Source organism: Schistocerca serialis, chromosome 10 (assembly GCF_023864345.2).
Source record: "Schistocerca serialis cubense isolate TAMUIC-IGC-003099 chromosome 10, iqSchSeri2.2, whole genome shotgun sequence".
NCBI lineage: Eukaryota > Metazoa > Arthropoda > Insecta > Orthoptera > Acrididae > Schistocerca > Schistocerca serialis.
The window spans coordinates 58,701,947-58,722,946 of NC_064647.1; the positions used below are offsets into that span (position 1 = coordinate 58,701,947).

Here is a 21,000-nt window from a genome sequence, read left to right on the forward strand (position 1 = left end):
ATTAATGTGAAACAATCGTACATCATCTTAATTTGTAATCATTTCTGGTCAGTTACCTGAATAGTCCTTTTGCCCTAAAATCGCGCACTGTAAATAATTTCATAACTGATTCTTCCTGGAGATTTGTAATCATTTCTAGTTAGTTACCCTAATGGTCTTTGTATCCTACAATTATGCAGTGTAAATAATTTTATAACTTATTCTTCCTGGAGATAATTGGATTAACATAAGATTGTTTCCACACTAGGTCAGGCGCTCAAAATTTCTGGAACAGCAACTGTATCTACGATTTGGAAGAGAATCTGTACCACGGATTATCTGTTATTCTCAAATGATTGAAGATTCCACTCTGCTGAAATCTGAGAAACATTACTTCACTGCATGAAGATTACCTATTTGGAGATAATTATTTTTGTGTTGTTGCAAGAAAACTAAACTTTACTAGTAAATGGTATCACTGTAGTAGTTCAGGCATATTTATACAAGAGTTCGAAGTCTCGTGAGCACAGCTAGAGAAAATGGACCAGAGCAACAATGTTCATTTGAGGTGGAATAAGCACCAGTCTACTTTGGTGTCTGTTTTTGATGCTCTGTTGGACAATGAGAAATTAACAGACTGCACAATTAGTGCACAGGGGCAGCATTTAAGAGCACATAAAATAATTCTTTCAGCATGTAGTCCATATTTTGAGGAACTGTTCACTAAAAACTATGAGAAGCATCCTATTATCATACTGCATGATGTAAAGTATGCCGTGGTGAAGGCATTGATGGATTTTATGTACCGTGGCGAAGTAAATATACCACATGAGGAGCTTAGTTGTGTTCTGAAGCTGTCGGAGTCCCTTCAGGTAAGGGGGCTGTCTGGCAGTGGATGTGTGGATGACGCCAACGTACAGAAAGGCAGAGGAAGCAATGGACCGTCAGTACCTCCAGAAACTCAGCAATCTGAACCTGCTTCTGTATCACACTTTACCTCAGACCAGACAGAGCTAGATGATAAGGTACAGTCATTTAGAAGATGCTCTCCAGTTGTGTCCTCGCAGGACTTAGGTACGAGGGAATTAGATTCTGATTATAAATCCATCGAAAAGTACGGAACAAGTATTAATCATTTTGGTTCTGATAGGAGTAAAGGCCAAAATGTGCTTCAAGAGGTCATCACTCCTGACCTTGATAGTGTGCATCAGCTTCCATCTCAAAGACAAGTACTGCCCATAATGAGTAACTCAACTTCTGAAACACTTTTCAGTCCAATTCCTTCTCAGTCTGTGTGCAATGAGTTGCAAAGCCCCAGTGCTGAAATGGCTGTTACAGAAAATGAACAGTTCATAATGCCAGAAGCAGTATTAGCAGACAATAGGTCAGCAGATATGACTACACACCAACTGGAGGAGGTACCAATAGAAATAAAATCTGAGATCCTTGAGACTCATATGGAAATTGTGGAAGATCTTACTGCCGATGACAACGATTATCCTGGCGACGATGATTATCGTGATGATTGTGACGGTGCTGAAGTTGACAATGCAGAAGTCAGGAGAGTAAGTGGAGGTCTTAAATATGAAGAGAATTTTTGTACTCGAGGAACTAACCATATACATTCGATATTTGGCCTTGCTGCTTTGAGTAACATGACTTCGACAACATCCCAGACGGTATCGCGTAAACGGTTTAGTTGTCATTCTTGTGGGAAGTCGTATCAGCATCCACAAGGGCTATGGAGACATATGAAGCTTCAGTGTGGTAAAGAACCCCAGTTTCAGTGCTCTCACTGTGACTATCGGTTTACTAGGGGTGATAATTTAAAGAGACATATGGCTGCTCGCCATTATCACCTGCAGAAAAAGTAAGTTCTTTTTGAAGGGGATACATGTTAATTTGAACTTAACACCAAGAGAGGGGTGAGTTTTGTCAAGTGAGTTCCTGATCATTAGTGTGGGTGGTTTTGAGTGTGATTTATTTCGTCAGTGGCAGCGTGTATGTGTAACCTGCTTGAGGTAGTGATTCCCTGTGCTGTATGGATAGAGATTCATCCTTCTGTATCTTGTGTCTGTTATGAGTGTATTTTGTGTTTATGTGGAAACTTGGCAGTTCCAAAGTGTGTGAAGTAATTGTCCATGAGAGAGATATTACTACCTATTTAATGCAGTGATTATGCTAGTAATGGTATTGTATTCTCATCAGTTATATATTTTGTTGTAAACAAAAGACCTTCAATATATGAGTGCAAATCAAGTAGTGTTTATATTAAAAAATTACAGAATCTGTCAGTTGTAAAATCTGACTGAATTACTAGCTGATAATTATGACACATCAAGAACTGAGTTATGTATCCCTTCAGAATAACTTTGATTTCCACTCAGTTTCTTTTAATTTCCTCCTTCAAATTGTACAACTTTTCCACTTGTAATGTTGTCTTTACATTCTATATTCCCTAATCATAATCTTCTTCTCTTTCTTATTTAATGTTGCCTCCCTGAGCATCTTCCATTTGAGCATCCGAATGGGGAGGTATTTTATGTCCAGAATTAACCGGAAGGGCTCATCGTGCTATTTATGCGACAAAGAAAAATGGCTCTCAGTTTGTCAGTACATGTTGTATTGTGCGATTAGGCAGTTTGTAACTATTTAGATCTAAGTGTGTTGGAATATTCCTAAATGTAACTTTAGAGAAGCATACTGTATCTTGAAATTTTTTACAGAACTGACATACTTTAAGGAAACTTGAATGTCCAGATTCTTGTATAAAAAAATAAAATACAAATTGATATCTTAACAAGAGTAGTGTATTTCAAGTATATAGAAAGATAAAGCCCTTATTGTCTGTCTACACTGTTGGCGATTAACACCGGAGACAGACATAATTGACACACCTGTACAGTATGTTGGAGTCTAGTTCTGAAGCAGCTTTTGATAGACTGCCATATACAATGGTTTGCTGGGAAAATGGTTGCCACAAAAATTTAAGTGAAGTATAACAATGGGGACTTGAGCAGGGAACAGAAAAATAAAATGAGTCACCATTTCGTGCATCCATATGTAGAGAAAATATGTAGTGTATATATAGAAAGATGTGGAAAATGGATCTACTGAAGAATGAATCCTATTTCATTGACTGTGGTGGGGCACATCAAATTTTTGTTCCAAGGCTGAAACTGTTAAGTGTTGTGCATAAATAGCCAGGAAAATTTAGGTTTGTTGGTTACATGAAGGCAATTAATCACTGCAAACAGTATCAGCCATTAGATATCTGTTGATGTTCTGGCAGAGTCATTTAAAAATGAGTATCCTCATAAAACTTTTTTTTGTAGGAAAGGCTTTTATTTTATTTGTTATTGGAAAATAATACAAAATTCCTATAAATAATGTGTGGCTTTATTTATGATTTATTGAGGTTCTAATAACTAACCGTGGTGGTCTATATGATGCGTTATTGTTAATCGAGGTTTGTTCTTACCATTAATTGTAAAAGGTCTGCCCACAGCTATATGTTTCAGTATGTATGAAATCTGTTTTCGATGACTCCAGTCAAGTTCCTCAAGTAATTTAATCTTAAACAATTTACTATTATTTTCACCAAAAGGACTGATTCTGTTATGAAACTTCCTGGCAGATTGAAACTGTGTGTCAGACTGAGACTGACACTCAGGACCTTTGCCCTTCGCAGGCAAGTGCTCTACCACTGAGCTACCCAGGCACGACTAACAACCCGTTCTCACAATTTTAATTCTGCCATACCTCGTCTCCCACCTTCCAAGCAAGGAGATTGTGGAGACATGGCTTAGCCTCAGGTTGGGGAATGTTTCCAGAATAAAATTTTCACTCTGCAGTGGAGTGTGCATTGATATGGAACTTCCTGGCAGATCAAAAGGAAAATGTCCCAAGCTCGAGTCTCAGTCTCGCACACAGTTTTAATCTGCCTGGAAGTATGATATCAGCGCACACTCTGCTGCAGAGTGAAAATTTCATTCTGTAAACATCCCCCAGGCTGTGGCTAAGCCGTGTCTCCACAATATCCTTTCTTCGAGGAGTGCTAGTTCTGTAAGGTTCGCAGGAGAGCTCATGTTTCGAAGGTAGGACGAGATATTGGCAGAATTAAAGTTGTGATGATAGGTCCCAAGTCTTGCTCGGGTAGCTCAGTGGTAGACCACTTGTCCGCAAAGGACAGAGGTCCTGACTTCGAGTCTCGGTCCGGCGTGCAGTTTTAATCTGACAGGAAGTTTCATATCAATGTACAGTCTGCTGCAGAGTGAAAATTTTGTTCTGGACTGATCCTGTTCTTCATCTGAAACCCTCATAGTTCCCATAATATATTTTCCTGTGTGACAATTTGTACACACCCTATGTTGCCTTGCTTTCACAGTCTGGAAACACTGTTTTAGCTTAGGAAAGATACAGTTGCAACAATTTATTGCACAGAGTTTGCTAATTTAATAGTAATGTGAAATGGCAAATGAGAAATTTTCAAATGAGCCCAAGCTTTGCTGTAGAGTGAGAATCATTCTGAGACTTTTTATGTGTTCTGTTTACAAATGTTTACTCACAGTTTCACTGTATCATCTCAAGCTCTCTTGATGTGCTTTCTCTGTTTTCCTCACATATCTTAGAACTACCATCTCCTCCCTCTGATTTCCATGTTTCCCAGCTGTTTCTTCCTGCCCTCTGGCTTTGCCTTGTGTCTATGGCTTCACAACGTCTGTAGACCTCTTCTTGGCACTTTCAGGATTCCTGCATGCTGTTACAATATTGAAAATACAAAGGTACACTTACATAAACACACATTAGCATTATATATGAATTGTAGCATGATTTTTATTGAAAGTTTGCCACCCGCTTTTGACCAGTATTCTGCATCTGCTATGAGAACTAACAATATTATACAGGATTTTCTTCTTATAAGACCTAGTGAAATCCTGTTGAGATATTGCGTTATTTTGGAAGCATGGGAGTTATCAGTGTAGTTGGTGCACATGGGAAAACAAGTTCTTTTCACACTGTATTTCTTTGCGTGACTTTTAGAATTTGCCATTGATCAGGTAGTATGGGGTGAAGGCTGCACAGGGATTGGTCTTCAATTTTTTGTTGGTACACAATATTACATTACTGTCACTGTTACCTTATTTTCTATCAGTATGGAAGCAGGGAATTGGGAGCAAGCAGAATAAGCTTTGACTTGATGTGTGTTTTCCCTATAACAAAGAAACTACATTTTTGCTTTTTTGGCTATATAGCAAACACTACTTCGACTTTTGACAACTCAGCACACCACACTTTATTTTTATGGCACATAAAATGTGACATTAAGCAATATATTTACAACTGTCAGAAGCCCTTGGTTTTCTGAAGAGTTAATTGTTTATTCAACCAGCTGCAATTTTAGAATGGATTTATGCATGCGAGCTTAATACAGCCCATGATTAACTGCCTTTTTAAATATTTTTTTGTTGGTTATCTCTTTAATTCCCTTTTGCTATTTAATTTACAGTTTCATTCCCTGGTAGGAAGTGCTGTTGTTATTTTTTCTATCTTATTTCATTTTCTGTTATCTTTTCTTAATAATAGCTGCGTAACATAAAAACTATGTAACAGTCTAGTGAATGACTGTTGCCATGTCAGTAAGGAATAGAAACACTTACATATGCTACATTGGAAATGGGTACATCTGTGGTGTCACCACCAGACACCACACTTGCTAGGTGGTAGCCTTTAAATCGGCCGCGGTCCATTAGTATATGTCGGACCCGCGTGTCGCCACTGTCAGTGATAGCAGACCGAGCGCCACCACACGGCAGGTCTAGAGAGACGTACTGGCACTCGCCCCAGTTGTACAGCCGACATTCATAGCAATGGTTCTCTGACAACTACGCTCTCATTAGCCGAGACGATAGTTAGCATAGCCTTCAGCTACATTTGCTACGACCTAGCAAGGCGCCGTATTCAATTGATAATTAATATTATGAAGCATGTACCGTAACGAGAGATGGTCTACAATTGTGGATTAAAGTTAAGTATTTCCTCATCTACGTACTTTATTTCCAATTCTCAAGATATTGTCCTGTTCCAGACCTCACGCCAGTCAGCGTGTAATTAAACGCGTGCATTTCAGCCTCCTCTAGAAAAACAGTGTTGGCTCTTCTGCCAACACCACAACATCTATGTGCATGTCAGTTAATAATACAAGCACTCTCATGTATAAATTGTGTTAGTAACAAACTGAAAATGCTTTGTAGATCTACATGTGTTCCATTTGTGGTAATGTATGGGAACACAGCCAATTCTATATTTTTTGTGTACATGCATTCCTGTAACAATGTTTCTGAAGTTCATGAAAATTTCTGTTTTTCTGAGAGTTCCAGATGTGCAAGGGGTAGAGAAGGCATGTATTGTTTGTAGCACATAATGTGTAATTCCAAAATCCTACACCTCAGTTTGAGTCGATTCTCAGCATCATTTATGTGCAATGATCATGTGTGCTTCTTGATTTGCAATCATTTCTGATTGTTTCCTTTTTTGTAATTACTGTAGTAGTCATTGTACCCTACACGTGTTACAAATATTATTATATAACAATGAAAACAATCAATTGTTGACAAAATAATTTAATTGGATACTTAAAAAATCTACTCACAAAGCCCGACAGAACACATACATAAAAGATTGTTGTAATTGGTAAGCTTTTGTAGCCAGTGACTCCTTCTTCAGGCAGATGGGTTGAAGGGGAAGTAAGAGGGATGAAGGAAAAGGTTTGGAGAGATCTAGGAAAAGAGATAGATTTTGGGAAAATCACGTAGAATTGTGGGTCAGGGGATACTTATTGCATTGGATGAGAAGGAAAGACTGATTGTTGGGGACTGCACCTGGCAAGATTTGAGTTTGAAGATAGAGTAATATGCAGACAGAGCACTGGCTCTGAAAGCTTGCCAATTACAACCATCTTTCATATGTGTGTTTTGCTACCATGTGGTGAGTAGATTCTTTATCTGTCCAATTAAAATGTTGTTATATGTTTAAAAAAAACTTTTTATTTGTGGAAATAGTTGGATTAACATAAGATTATGTTTACAGACTAAGTCATGATGCTCAGTTTCTGAACAACAGAGGTATCTGCAATTTGTAGGACATCTGAAGTCAGGGATTAGCTGTTGTCCACAGCCAATTGACGATTCTGCTTTACAGTATTCTGAGAAACACTATTTCTCTGTAGAAGATGATCAACTTGTAGGTAATTACTTACGTGTTGTTCCAAGGAAACTGAATGTGTGTAGTAAACAATATCACTGAGCTAATTTAGTGAGCTTTATACAAGAGTTTGAAGTTATGTGATGACAGGTTCTACAGGATGGACCAGAGCAACAATGTTCATCTGAAGTGGAATAAGCACCAAGCTACTTTGGAGTCTTTTTTTATGCTCTGCTGGGCAGTGAGACATTAATGGACTGCACAACTAGTGCTCAGTGTGGTATTTAAGAGCACATAAAATAATTCTTTCAGCCTGTAGTCCATATTTTGAGGCATTGTTTTCTGAAAACTATGAGAAGCATCTAGTTATTATCCTGCACAATGTAAAATATGAAATGGTTAAGGCTTTGATGGACTTTATGTACTGTGGCAAAGTAAATGTACCATAAGAAAGCTTAGAGCTGTTTTTAAGCTCTTGGAATCCCTTCAAGTAAGGGGCTGTCTGGCATTGGATGTGTAGATGCAGTTAATATGAGCAAAGGCAGTGGAAGATTTTCCATCAGTAACTCCAGAAACTATGCAGTGTGAACCTGCTTCTGTGTCATGATTTATTTTGGGTCAGAATGAGCCAGAAGAAAAGGTACAGTCATTTAGAGGGTTCTCTCCAACTGTGTCATCCCAGACAGGAAGTCCCAAGGGAGTTGACTCTGTTTCTAAATTGATACCAAGGAACAGAGTGAGTATAAATCACTCTGGTTCTGGTCAGAGTGTAGGCCAATATGAATTTGAAGATATCATTACTCCTGACCTGGATAGCGTGCCCCAACTTCTATCTCATCCGCAAGTACTGCCTAAGTTAAATAACCCAACTGGTGAATCAGGTTTTATTGCCACTTCTCATAAGTCTGTATGCAGTCAGGTGCAGATATTTAGTGAAGAAGGGTTTTTGGAGCCAGCTATTGCAGAAAAGGAATGGTTTGAAACACCAGGATCAGTATTAACACATCAAAAGCCAACAAATCTGAGGACACTTCAAGAAGAGATAACATTAAAAACAACATCTGAGGTCCTCGACAGTCACATGGAAATAGTAGAAGTAAATGACAATGATGGTTATCATAATAATGGTGATTTTTGTAATGATTTGGGGGGGGGGGGGGGCAAGAAAATAAGTGAAGATCTTCCATGTTAGGAGAATTTTCATACTCTAAAAATGAACAGTTTGCTGTCACCATTTGGCAATACTCATTTAAATAACCTAACATTGAAAATGTTGTGACTTGGCAAGACAGCCAAGTCACTATGAGGTGAAGCCGAAATGCATGCGTTTAAGCTCACGCAGGCTGGCGTGAGGTCTGGAACAGGTCAGAGAAATAAGACTAGCAAAACAGGAGGTAACTGGTAGAATACTTAACTTTAATCCATAATTGGTGTACATCGCTCTTGACGGTACATGTTTTACAATCTCAATGTAAACTGGTAATGGCGCCTTGCTAGGTCGTAGCAAATGACGTAGCTGAAGGCTATGCTAACTATCGTCTCGGCAAATGAGAGCGTAATTTGTCAGTGAACCATCGCTAGCAAAGTCGGCTGTACAACTGGGGCGAGTGCTAGGACGTCTCTCTAGACCTGCCGTGTGGCGGCGCTCGGTCTGCAATCACTGATAGTGGCGACACGCGGGTCCGACGTATACTAACGGACTGCGGCCGATTTAAAGGCTACCACCTAGCAAGTGTGATGTCTGGCGGTGACACCACAGAAAACATCTCTGACATTGTTATGCAATCTATTTAGTTATCATTCTTGCAGGCAGTCTTCTCAGTGTAAGCGAGGGCTGAGGAGACACGTGAAGTTCGAATGTGGTAAAGAACCCCAGTTTTAGTGCCCAAGCTGCAAGAAACAGTGTGCTAGTATCGAAGAATTAAGAGCACATATGGCTACTCATTGTTGTCAGATGCAAAAATGTGTTGCAATGTTTGAAGGGGCTGTGTGATAGTACAACCCTAACATAAATGAGGGATGAGCACTGTTGAGTGTGTTTCTGATCTTTATAGAGGGCTTTTTTGTCTGAGTTTTACTTCACGAGTGGTAGTGTGTGAATAAGTTGTTTGTAGCAGTGATTCATGGTGCAGTGTGGGCACAAATTCATCCCTGTGTGACTTGTATCTGCTATGGGCACAGTTTAAATTTTTTGAGAAACTTTCCAGTCACAATGCATACAAAATAATTTCGTTGAGATATGTACTATTTGCTATTTAATGAGGTAATTATGTCAGTATTATATTGTGTTGTCATATAAACTATACTTTTTGTCATAAACAGAATGTTGTTTTTGAAGACCTTACATAAACGAGTGCAAGTCAGGTATCGTTGATATGAAAATGTTGACAAATTGAGATTCCTGTAATTTATGCTCAATTACAAAATGATGATTTTTTGTTGTCATTGAACAGTTTATTGCTATACTTTGGTTCTCTCAATTAACTGTCAAATATTTTTTCTGTGTAGGCATGTTGGTGCATCCTAGTCTGATCTTTATATTTCACCTCTGTTATGTTGAGGATTTAACTGTGCACTGACATACCTGTGCAGTGTCATATTAGGAATTTGTCAGTACAGCACTAACAAAAAAATATGATGAGAGAATGTCTTCTTCTGATAATTTTCAGTTAGGAACAGACCAACAATGCTTTCAGAATACCCCGCAGTATATGTAAATTTGTCAAAAGAAAAAAAATAAATAAATAAATAAAATAAATTTGCTGGTGGTGGTGGTATATTCTCCTTATTAGCCAGGTTGATCACTGCTAGTTGAGCCCTCCCCATTTCTCCCAGTTTATCCTCATCCTTTTTGCAGCTGCATATGACACATTCATCTTTACACTGTCAGTAGTCTGGTGTCGTCCTCTTCCTGTGGTCTTCTTCCCAGTCAGCATTCCTTCTAATCTGTCCTTTACTGTCCAGTCTTTTCATCCAGTGTCCTAGCCAATTTATTTCCTCCTCTTAATTGTTTCCAAGATTTGTCTTTTCTTACTTACTCTATGTTAATGCTACCTCATTCCTTATTTCCCAGATTCTGTTCTTCTCCAAATCCACATTTTAAAAGCCTGTAAGCATGTCTCCTCTGTGTCAGTGTGGCCATGCTTCAGCACCATAGAGGACAACACTGCTTGTACACTACTTCACTTATCTTTGCCTGGAATTATTATTTTGCTACACAGATGAAAATACAACACTTTCTGTAAAACATTTGTTCTGTGCAATATTGTTTTTATTTCTTGATTACGTGGCATGTTGCTGCTTGTTTTGCATATTCAATCTCCGCACCTGGTGTTCAGTTCTTTTAAGATATTGTTTATTGCTTATTCATTTTCAGTCAGTAATACTATGTCATCAGTAAATGTTGAAAATTTTATTATCTTCCCTTCTCTTGACACACAACTCTTTCTGTTGGAATCTGTTTTTAAATGGACTGCTTAAATAGATATTAAACAGAGTGCGTGAAACACACCTCCCCCAGTTTTAATTACTTGTATCATCTCCTGTAATTAGTTTTACTTTTGAAGGTAACAACTCACCAAGTAGTAGATATGCTGAGTCATCAAAAGGCACATAAAAGAGACTGATGACTCTGCTAGCTTTAGGAAAAATCCTTTCTCAAAACTATGGAGAGTTCGTGCATCCAACCTCTCGCTCCCCCCCCCCCCCCCCCCCCCCTTCTCTCTCTCTCTCTCTCTCTCTCTCTCTCTCTCTCTCTCTCTCTCTCTCTCTCTTCCCCCCCCCCTCTCCCTCACACACACACACACACACACACACACACACACACACACACACACACCTGTATAAATACATTGTAACAGCTATGTTCTGCAGGGAATTTCCAAATTACCATACTCACTTCTGTTGTTGTGTCATATAAAGATAGTTAGCCTCTGTTATTACCACTTTAATCCAGTCTGCTCTAGGATAACTTAAAATTTAGTCTAGGAAACTATATCGTAGTCTTTTTCCCAAGTAAGAGGAATGCAAAACCTTCCATATATCTTTCTAGCTATATTTCCTCGGCTATTTATAATATAGTCCAGTTATATTTCTCATATCTAAGCCGTATCTGAAGCCAAACTGTTCTTAATCCATTTCTCTTCACTTTACATTACAATTGAGATATTCTCTGGAACCACAGTTTAACAAAAATACATTGAAATCAAGATACAGAGAATCATACCATGTATTTATTTATTTACAGCTCTTGTACATGGACTAAATGGACTGGATGACTTGGATTTCAGTTCCGTCATTGTTCCAGAGAGTGCCTTGATTGTTTATTTGTTATTGTTATTAGAATTTCTGCTGAATGAGATATCAGACTTGTTGTTGTTGTCATAATTGTCATTGTCGTCTTTAGTCAAAAGACAGGTTCGATGGAGCTCTCCACGTTAGTCTATCCGACAAGCTTTTTCACCTCTGCATAACTATTGCAGCCTACATCCATTTGAACCTGGTTATTGAGTTCGAGCCTTGGTCTCCCTCTAGAATTTTCACCTTCCACACTTCTTTTCACAATGAAATCAACACTGCCTTGAGGCCTTAGGATGTGTAATAACATTTGATCACTTCTTTTAGTTGAATTGTGCAATAAATTTCTTTTTACCATTATCCAATTCCGTTGCTACTTGAGCTCCATATCTAATCTGCAGAATTCTTCCATCGCATCACATTTAAAAAGCTTCTATTCTCTTCTTGCCTGAACTACTTATGGTTCACATTTCACTTCCATGAGGTTGCACTCCAGATTAGTACCTTTTAGAAGAGAGTTCTTAATGTCTAGATTTATATTAGATGTTGACAAATTATTCTTTTTCATATATGCTTTTCTTGCTATAGCCAGTCTGCATTTTATATCCCCTTCTCTTCTGCCATTATCAGTTATTGGAATTATTGTCATTTATTCATGAGAGTAATTTTCTGTCTTTCCTTTCTTTAAACTTCTGAAGCATCCGGTTGGAATCTCCACTAGCTGTTTCCTTACATTTAATTTCCTTAACTGCTATTTAACTTATACCATAACATTTTGACATTCTAAATCCTTAGTGCTCTTTGAGTTATTATTTCTTGTCCTTCATATCCACAGCATCTGGATGACATCTTGCTTCATACAGTTCTACTAAGTGCCTCTGTCATTAATTCATGATGCCTTACTTTCTGCAGTTTCATTACCATTCTAATCTTTTATCACCCACATTATGTTCCCCTCCCCCTTTCTGAAGGCCATGTAAATATTTCCCCAGTACATCAAATCACAACTCTCTTCCTTTCTAGTTACTCAGTTTGTTTACCTTTCTTTATAGGTATTCTGCTCTAGATTTATCAGTTTCATTTCTAAGTTGACCATGTAGTGCCTATATCTTTTTCACCCTCTTATTTGCTGGAGTTTTTATGTCCTCTTCTTTCTTGAATCTTCTCCAAAAAATTTTGTGTTAGTTACAGTTTCTTAGTGATATTATTCTCTTTAAAATCAACTGTTTCTTCGACTGCTTCCTGTGTACAGTTTTTAAGGCAAATCTAATTTTTGCAGCTACTGTCTAATGAGCTGTGTGTTTGGGTTCTTTTATCCTGGAATTATTCTCCAAAAAGTTCCCTCGCTTCTTCCCATTTTTACTTCTGCCACATAACATGTGCTTTTCCTTTTTTCTATTTTCTATCTTTTGCATCAAATAATTATGTCTCCTATCAGGATGACATAATCTCAGTTGATATCCTTGATATCACTTCTGGTAATATCATGGTATTTCTCAAACACTTCATAAATTGTTCATGTACCAAAATGTAGAATAAATTTGTTGTGTGTGGAAGTAAGTTGGACTAACCCAAGCATATATTCTGTGTTGTTTTTGCATTATATTTTCAATAATTATGGGGTTTCTTTTGCAGAAGTCCACCCCGAGTCTTCCTCATCCATTACTTTCTCAAAACCTGCATTTTCTCACTGTTCTTCAATCTCGGTCTTCAACTGCTACCCCATTACACTCACACATTCCTATTAAGCATGCACCCTTCTTTACTTTCTCTTTTACATCCTAAGTCTTGTCACAGTTTTCATTCACTTCCTCATGAGGTTGTCTGCTGTGTAGCATTTATTTGTGTAATGTTGTAGAAATTTCTTCTCTCTTGGTATTTACACTGCTATCAGCTTTTCAAACACGTATCTCACTAATATCACTTAATCTTTCACCTTCAGTCCTAATATTATCCCAATGCTAAGAATTTCTTTAAATTTTCCTCAATAATAAAATACTCCAAATTTGCTTCTGACATACATGTCGAGTCGCAAACAGGCACAGCGAGAAAGAATGCTAGAAATGCACAGTTTTCGGACTACGCCCTCCATCTGAAGGAGAAATCACATACGAGTCATATACACTTCTGCTGTCGTCTTGAAGCACTACGATCCTACTGTAATGATTCAGGCCTCAGTGCCCAAAGATGGCAGTGGCCATACATGCATGAATGTGTGTGCGTTTTCTACTTGTGACGAAGGACATAGTCCAAAAACTGAACATTTTTAGCTTTCATCAGTAAACACTTTCGGGCCAAATTGCTGTGGTCGATCTGTAGAACTTCTTCTCCCTGACGTTTCGTTCTCAGTGTGGCAGTAGTTGTGGCAGGGTTTACATAGGAACTACAAAAAGAAGCATCAATACACATTTGACAGAGCACAAAAGAAACTGTCGCGTGGGACATATCGACAAATCGGCAGTAGCGGAACATGTTTTTAAGGATGGAGATCACGAAATAAAATTTGGTGAGACAAGCGTGCTAGCGAGGACGTCGCATTATTATACACGTATGTATAGAGAGGCAATTGAAATCCACAAACATCAATACAATTTTAATCGTAAAGAAGAAGGATTAAAATTGGACAAGATATGGCGGTCGACGTTGCATCAATCACGTGACAATCGATTGCCTGCAATTGAGAGAACAGACGATAGCCAGAGATAGCTACACATCAACGCCACGTGACGTGCGGTGGCGCCCTCTACGATCTCCATATAAGCGGCGGCCCCAGCTCCTAGCAGCCAGTCGTCGACTCCGTAGTTGAGAACGAAATGTCAGGGAGAAGAAGTTTTACAGATCGACCACGGCAATTTAGCCCAGAAGTGTTTACTGATGAAGACGCCAGTCGTGAAAGCCTACATGGGATGATTTTTAGCTTTCTTTTCCATCGTGCTTGTCTGCAATTCGACACCTCTATCCTTACCGCATTGTTGTTGTACTGTTGTTCTGTACTTTCCATTATTTGATACTCTGAATTTGTCATTTATAAATTCTGTTTTCTGTTTACATATCATTTCAGATATTCCCACTGTGTTTCTTTTCATTTCCTCCTGCAACTTCTCTTCTAACAGGATCTTAACATTCTGTGTTCCTATTCATAATGTTCTCTGCTTGCTCGTTTTGACATGATGTGCTTCACCATTGCCCACTTGAACATTTGAATGGAGAGATATTTTAGGTCCAGAATTATTTTTTTCCGTGGAAGGATTCATTTTGCTACTTTTACTGTTATAACATATATGAAGGAAGATAGCTGTCACATTGTGTTTATATTGTTGCACTGTGTGTTTAGCCAATTTGTAACTGTTTTGATGAAAGCAGTACGAGATATGTACCCACCACCCACCACTGACAGAAGACACTGAATCACATACAGGCACAACGAGAAACAATACTAGAAATACTTAAACTTAGAACGGAGTCCTTCCTCAGTATAAAACACTCACACACGTACACAACAGCTACTCTGTCACGCACCATTAATGTCACCAGGCAGTAACCCCAACACGAACAGCAATTTCCTGCAGTTGGTGAGGGTCTTGAGTAGGAGGGTAGCTCTGGGAGAAGATGCTAGTGTTGGCTGTGGGAGCATAAAGGGACATGGTGGTGACAGGATAGCAGGATAGGGCAGCTAGGTGCAGCATTGGAAGGCTGTGTAGGTGGGGAATGAGGAGGGGGGGGGGGGGGGGTAGAGAAGTGGGCAGGACTTGTATGTGCAGTGGCAGAAGGCAGATGACAGGGACTAGCAGAGATTGAGGCCAGGGAGGTATGGGAACAAAGGATATGTTGTAACAGTGTTCCCAGCTGCGCAGTTCAGAAAATCAGGTGTTGGCACAGGCTGTGAAGCATTCATTAAAGAGCAGCACATTGTTTTGGGTGGCATGTTCAGCAAATGAGTGATCCAGCTATCTCTTTTCCACAGTTTGGCAGAGACAGTGCATGTGGACAAACGGCTTGTTAGTAGTTACACCCGTGCAGTATGTGACACGGTGGTTGCAGCTAAGTTTGTAGATTGCGAGAGATGCTTTCACATTCAGAAAAATTTCCTTCTTGTCACTGTATATCTTGGGAACTATTGCACTCATTGAAATAACATCTTAGTGTCTATACAAAATGAAATGTATTTAAAACACAGAGTAAGCAGGAAAGAGAAATGTATTTAAAACACAGAGTAAGCAGGAAAGAGAAATTGATCAAAATATATTCACAAACACAATATTTAATGAAAGTAAGAGGTTTATTAGGATGCATTATATACTAGTCAGACAATCGGAAAACACCATTTAATTCAGTACCAGAGTCCAGGTCAGTGGAACTATTGGTGTTGTTGCCCTTAGTGACAGATATTAGAAGTCTTTGTCCCACTGTTGTAATCGTGTGGCTAGTAATACACATTCATTATTGCATGCTTTCTGTATTACTCATTTCTTGCCAGTCTTCTGGTGGTCCTTTTTCAGTTGCCTTGTTCAAAAATTTTCTAATCGAATTAATGTAATATTTTTATTCTCTTTAGCAATATTTCATTTGACCTGAGTCCAGTTGTGTTCTGTCGCATTGAAATAGCAATAGCAATGGTAGGTGGCAGTCTGAGAACTTTAAGGCTGTACTTTTTTTTTTACCATTTTATCCATGAGATAAACTGGATACTTTAGCTTGTGTTGTGGCCCGAGTTCTAATGATTCTACCCTTTTCAAGCTCAACTGGTATGTTACATTTCTCTTCTTTCCTTGTTGCCTTTGTGGGGACCTTATCTTATACAACAGAATAATGGGGCATTGTCCATAAAAATTGTTTAGATTTTTGTTTCGAAGCACCGAGTGAAACCATTTCACAGAAGTATTGTTGTTTATCTCTTCATGGTAGATGGGACATCTTATTTGAACTAAATAACATAAGACAATTAGGACTGAGACCTTTTGAATTTCTGGCAAGTGCTAAATTGTTCTCTTCCCTCTGCCCATTTGAGTAGCTATACTGCTGCTGACGGTATCGTCTGTCCAGAGGTTTTTTTTTTTTTTTTTTTTTTTTTTGCCCCACATTCATCCAGATATCGTCAAGATTTGTTGCTACTAATTCCCCAAGAAATCAGCAGCAGCAGGCTGTCAAATCTGTATGATCTATTAATAATTAGTGGCCACAAGTAGATTTATAGTGGAACCCTACTGTTTCTTAACTTTTAGTGAGGGCGATTCACTACTTTGACATGCTGTCCACTGCTTTTCAAGTGTCGGATGCCGTCTTCTTGAAAAATGTGTGTATTTCACAGAAAATTGCATCTTTCTGTAAAGACTCAAATTTTGGGACTCTTGTCCTGAAGTGCCTCTTCTTCCAGCAGGACAGTAGTAGCAACACAGTGGGAGCTGTGATGTCAGTGCAGCTCCCTCTGGTGTATTGTTGGTGGGAGCAGTCCAGTCTGCTACCTGTCAAATCTCAGCTAGATTAAGTCAAACTATAGGGTATAAATAACTATTACCTGGTCAGTATCATTTCACAATGCTAGGATAGCATCATTCATTTCTCTGTGCAGGAAAAACCCACAAGGTTTGTGCTGCATCTAAATACATGTCAGCTGACTCGCCTTTATGGTCATCAATTCACTTATGCCATTGTAATACATTTCCACAAGGAGATACTGATGAATATATAAAATTAATTAACTGAAAAAGTTTTGCAGGTGTTTGTTTTCCATTTGAAGTAATGTTGTTGTTGTTGTTGTGGTCTTCAGTCCTGAGACTGGTTTGATGCAGCTCTCCATGCTACTCTATCCTGTGCAAGCTTTTTCATCTCCCAGTACCTACTGCAACCTACATCCTTCTGAATCTGCTCAGTGTATTCATCTCTTGGTCTCCCTCTACGATTTTTTACCCTCCACGCTGCCCTCCAATACTAAATTGGTGATCCCTTGATGCCTCAGAACATGTCCTACCAACCGATCCCTTCTTCTGGTCAAGTTGTGCCACAAACTTCTCTTCTCCCCAATCCTATTCAATACTTCCTCATTAGTTATGTGATCTACCCATCTAATCTTCAGCATTCTTCTGTAGCACCACATTTCGAAAGCTTCTATTCTCTTCTTATCCAAACTATTTATCGTCCATGTTTCACTTCCATACATGGCTACACTCCATACGAATACTTTCAGAAATTTTGAAGTAATATACTTAAGTAATTAATAGTGCATGTTTTGTTCGTGTGCCCTTCCATAACAAAAGTTTCTCAAGTTCATGGAACTTACTGATTTTGTCATTAAGAGTGCCAGAAGTGCAGTTAAAAGAAAAAAAACAACACACACATTTTCTGTTGCACAAAAAGTAAAATTACAAAATCTGACAATTTAGTTTTGTGTGATTTCGTAGCAACGTTTATATGAAATGTTTGTGTGTATTTATTAATTTGTGGTTATTTTTGATGCAGTTGTCCTGTGTATAGTTGCAGCACATGTCTTTGTACCTCACACTCATGCGTTATGCATATATATTTTTTTAAACTTCTACTTCATGGAAATAATTTGATTAACATAAGATTTTTACACACTAGGTCAGGAGGCTCAGAATTTGTGGAACAACGATGGTATCTGCAATTTGAAGGCAGTTTTGTGCCCTGGATTAGCTGTTGTTCACAAAAGGTTGAAGATTCCACTCTGCAGAACCCTGAGAAACACTGTTTTACTGTATGAAGACGTTCAACATGGATCTAAATATTTCCTTGATGTTCGTAGGAAACTGAGTGTGTGTGTATTTAATGATTTCACTGAAGTAGTTCAGCCAGCTTTATACAAGTGTTTGAAGTCTCATGCAAACGGCTAAACAGTATGGATCAGAGCAACAATGTTCATTTGAAATGGAATAAACATCAAGCTACTTTGGTGTCTATTTTTGATACTCTATTGGACAATGAGAAATTAACAGACTGCACAATTAGTGCTGAGGGGCAGTATTTAAGAGTACATAAAATAATTCTTTCAGCTTGTAGTCCATATTTTGAGGAACTGTTCACCAAAAACTATGAGAATCACCCAATTATTATTCTGCACGGTGTAAAGTATGACACGGTTAAGGCTTTGATGGACTTCATGTACCGTGGTGAAGTAAATGTACCCCAAGAGGAGCTTAGTGGTGTTCTTAAGCTATCAGAGTCCCTTCAGGTAAGGGGACTGTCTGGCAGTGGATGTGTGGATGATGTCAATATGCAGAAAGGCAGTGGAAGAGATGTGCCACCAGTATTTCCAGAAACTCTTCCATCCCAACCTGCTGCTTCTGCATCACGCTTCACTTCAGGCGAGAATGAATCGGAAGGGAAGTCGCAGTCAATTAGAGGAAACTCTCCAGTTGCGTCTTCCCAGGACGGATGTCCTGTGGGAGCAGACGCCATTCCTGAATCCACTCGGAAGTACAGAAAAAATATTAATCACAGTGAATCTGATCAGAGACCAGATCAAAATGTGTTTGGAGATTTCATTACTCCTGATCTTGATAGTATGCATCAACTTCCAAGTCAAAGGCAAGTAATGCCCACAACGTCTAGCTCAGCTGGTGAACGAGGTTTCAGCCCAGTTCATTGTCAGTCCATGTGCAGGGAGTTGAAGAGCTCCAGTGGGGAAATAGATATCACAGAAAATGAACAGTTTTTAATGCCGGAAGCAGTATTAGCTGACAAAGGGTCGAAAAATCTGAGTACATGCCAACAGGAGATATCACTAGAAACAAAATCTGAGGCCCTTGAGAGTCAGATGGAAATTGTGGAAGATCTTACTCTCAATGATGATGATGAGGATGATGATAATGATTATCATGATGATGATTATCTTGATGAAGGTAACAGTGCTGAAGATAACACTGGGGAAGGCAGGAGAATGAGTGAATGTCTTACATATGAAGGGAATTTTCGTCCTCAAGGTATTAATGATCTACATCCACCATTAGGCAGTGATTATTTAAGGAACTCAATTTTGTCGACACCATCCACAGTGTTATCTAATCGATTTGACTGTCCCACTTGCGGAAAATCATACCTGTACCGCAGTGGCTTACTCAGACATGTGAAGCACGAATGTGGTAAAGAACCTCAGTTTCAATGTCCCCGTTGCAACAAACGGTGTGCTCGGAGTGATCAGTTGAGGTCACATATGTCAAGTCGTCGTTGTCGGATGCTGGACAGTGTAGCGTATTTTGAAGGGAACAGGTAATGTTATGAACTAACACAAAAAATGATGAGTGTTATTGAATGAATTTGTGGTCATTAGTTAGGACTTTTTCTTGTGTGTTTAACCTGATGAATGTAAATGTTTATGTCGCTTTAAACAATGAATCATTGTGTGTGGCTGCAAGTTTATCCCAATAATAACTGTGTGATTTGTGCCTGGTATAATTGTATTTAAAAATCATTTGGAATCTTTGTAGTCTGAAATGCAAGGGCTATCCACAAAGTGCATTACGTTTTGGAATTAAAAATAAATAAAGTATTGGAAATTTTTTTATTATATACAGATGAAAGCCACACTTAAATACTACTTTTCTACATAGCTGCCATTTAAATTAAGGCACTTATCGTAGCGATGGACGAGCTTGGAAATTTCTTCGTTGTAAAATTCGGCCGCCTGCTCCTTCAACCACGTAACGACTGTCTTTTGGGACAGAAAAGGTGTGATTTTTGTGGATTTACTGCAAAGAGGCACTACAATAAACTCTCAAAGGTATTGCCAAACTCTGCACAACCTCAGAAGAGCAATAAAAACAAGCGCAGGGGAAAGATGGGCTCAAAGATCTTGCTGATTCACGACAACGCCCGGGCCCACACGGCAAATGCCACTCGTGAAGTTCTCGAATCTTTTAAGTGGAAGTTGTTTCCTCATCCGCCGTACAGTCTCGCCCTGGCACCGAGCGACTTCCACTTATTCCCAGCAATGAAGAAGTGGTTGGCTGTGCAGCATTTTGATGACGACGCACAGCTTCAAGAAGAGGTAACCATGTGGTTGAAGGCGCAGACGGCCGAATTTTACGACAAAAGAATTTCCAAGCTCGTCCATCGCTACGATAAGTGCCTTAATTTAAATGGCAACAATGTAGAAAAGTAGTATTTAAGTGTGGCTTTCATCTGTATATAATAAAAAAAATTCCAATACTTTATTTATTTTTAATTCCAAAACGTAATGTACTTTGTGGATAGCCCTCGTAACTAATGGACACACACGGTCTATCTTTACATTTAGAAAAATATCTCTTGTTATCTGACTAGATATTTCAGTAATGATATTGTGTTCTCATTAATTACATCATTTGTTCTAAATAAAATAATTTTATGATCTGACCCATAATTATCCTAGATCTCACCTGATAGAGTTTTCTAAATATGTTAATGGAAATTTTTATAGTCTCGTTGAAAAACGGCTAATAATTTATTTATTTTGTACAAGTTTTACTTGAACACAATGAAATTTGTCACCAAGAAGCTTGTTAACGTGGAAATTTGAAATTCATTGTA

At 38.6% G+C, this 21,000-nt stretch overlaps 1 protein-coding gene across 3 annotated transcripts in view; it reads left to right on the forward strand.

Annotated features, from left to right (window-relative positions):
- LOC126424529 (longitudinals lacking protein, isoforms N/O/W/X/Y-like) overlaps nucleotides 1–21,000 on the forward strand; it is a 288,869-nt gene that overhangs the window by 252,323 nt on the left and 15,546 nt on the right. Inside the window, exon 4 of one of the 3 annotated variants that reach the window (XM_050087266.1) lies at nucleotides 18,058–19,796. The exons of 1 other annotated variant lie outside the window; for it this stretch is intronic. In XM_050087266.1, coding sequence (XP_049943223.1) covers nucleotides 18,332–19,705 — 1,374 coding nt within the window. In that variant the 5' untranslated portion in view covers nucleotides 18,058–18,331 and the 3' untranslated portion in view covers nucleotides 19,706–19,796. Of the gene's footprint in view, nucleotides 1–247; nucleotides 2,733–18,057; nucleotides 19,797–21,000 lie in introns of those variants that run through there. One more of the 3 variants, XM_050087268.1, reaches the window with a different exon arrangement.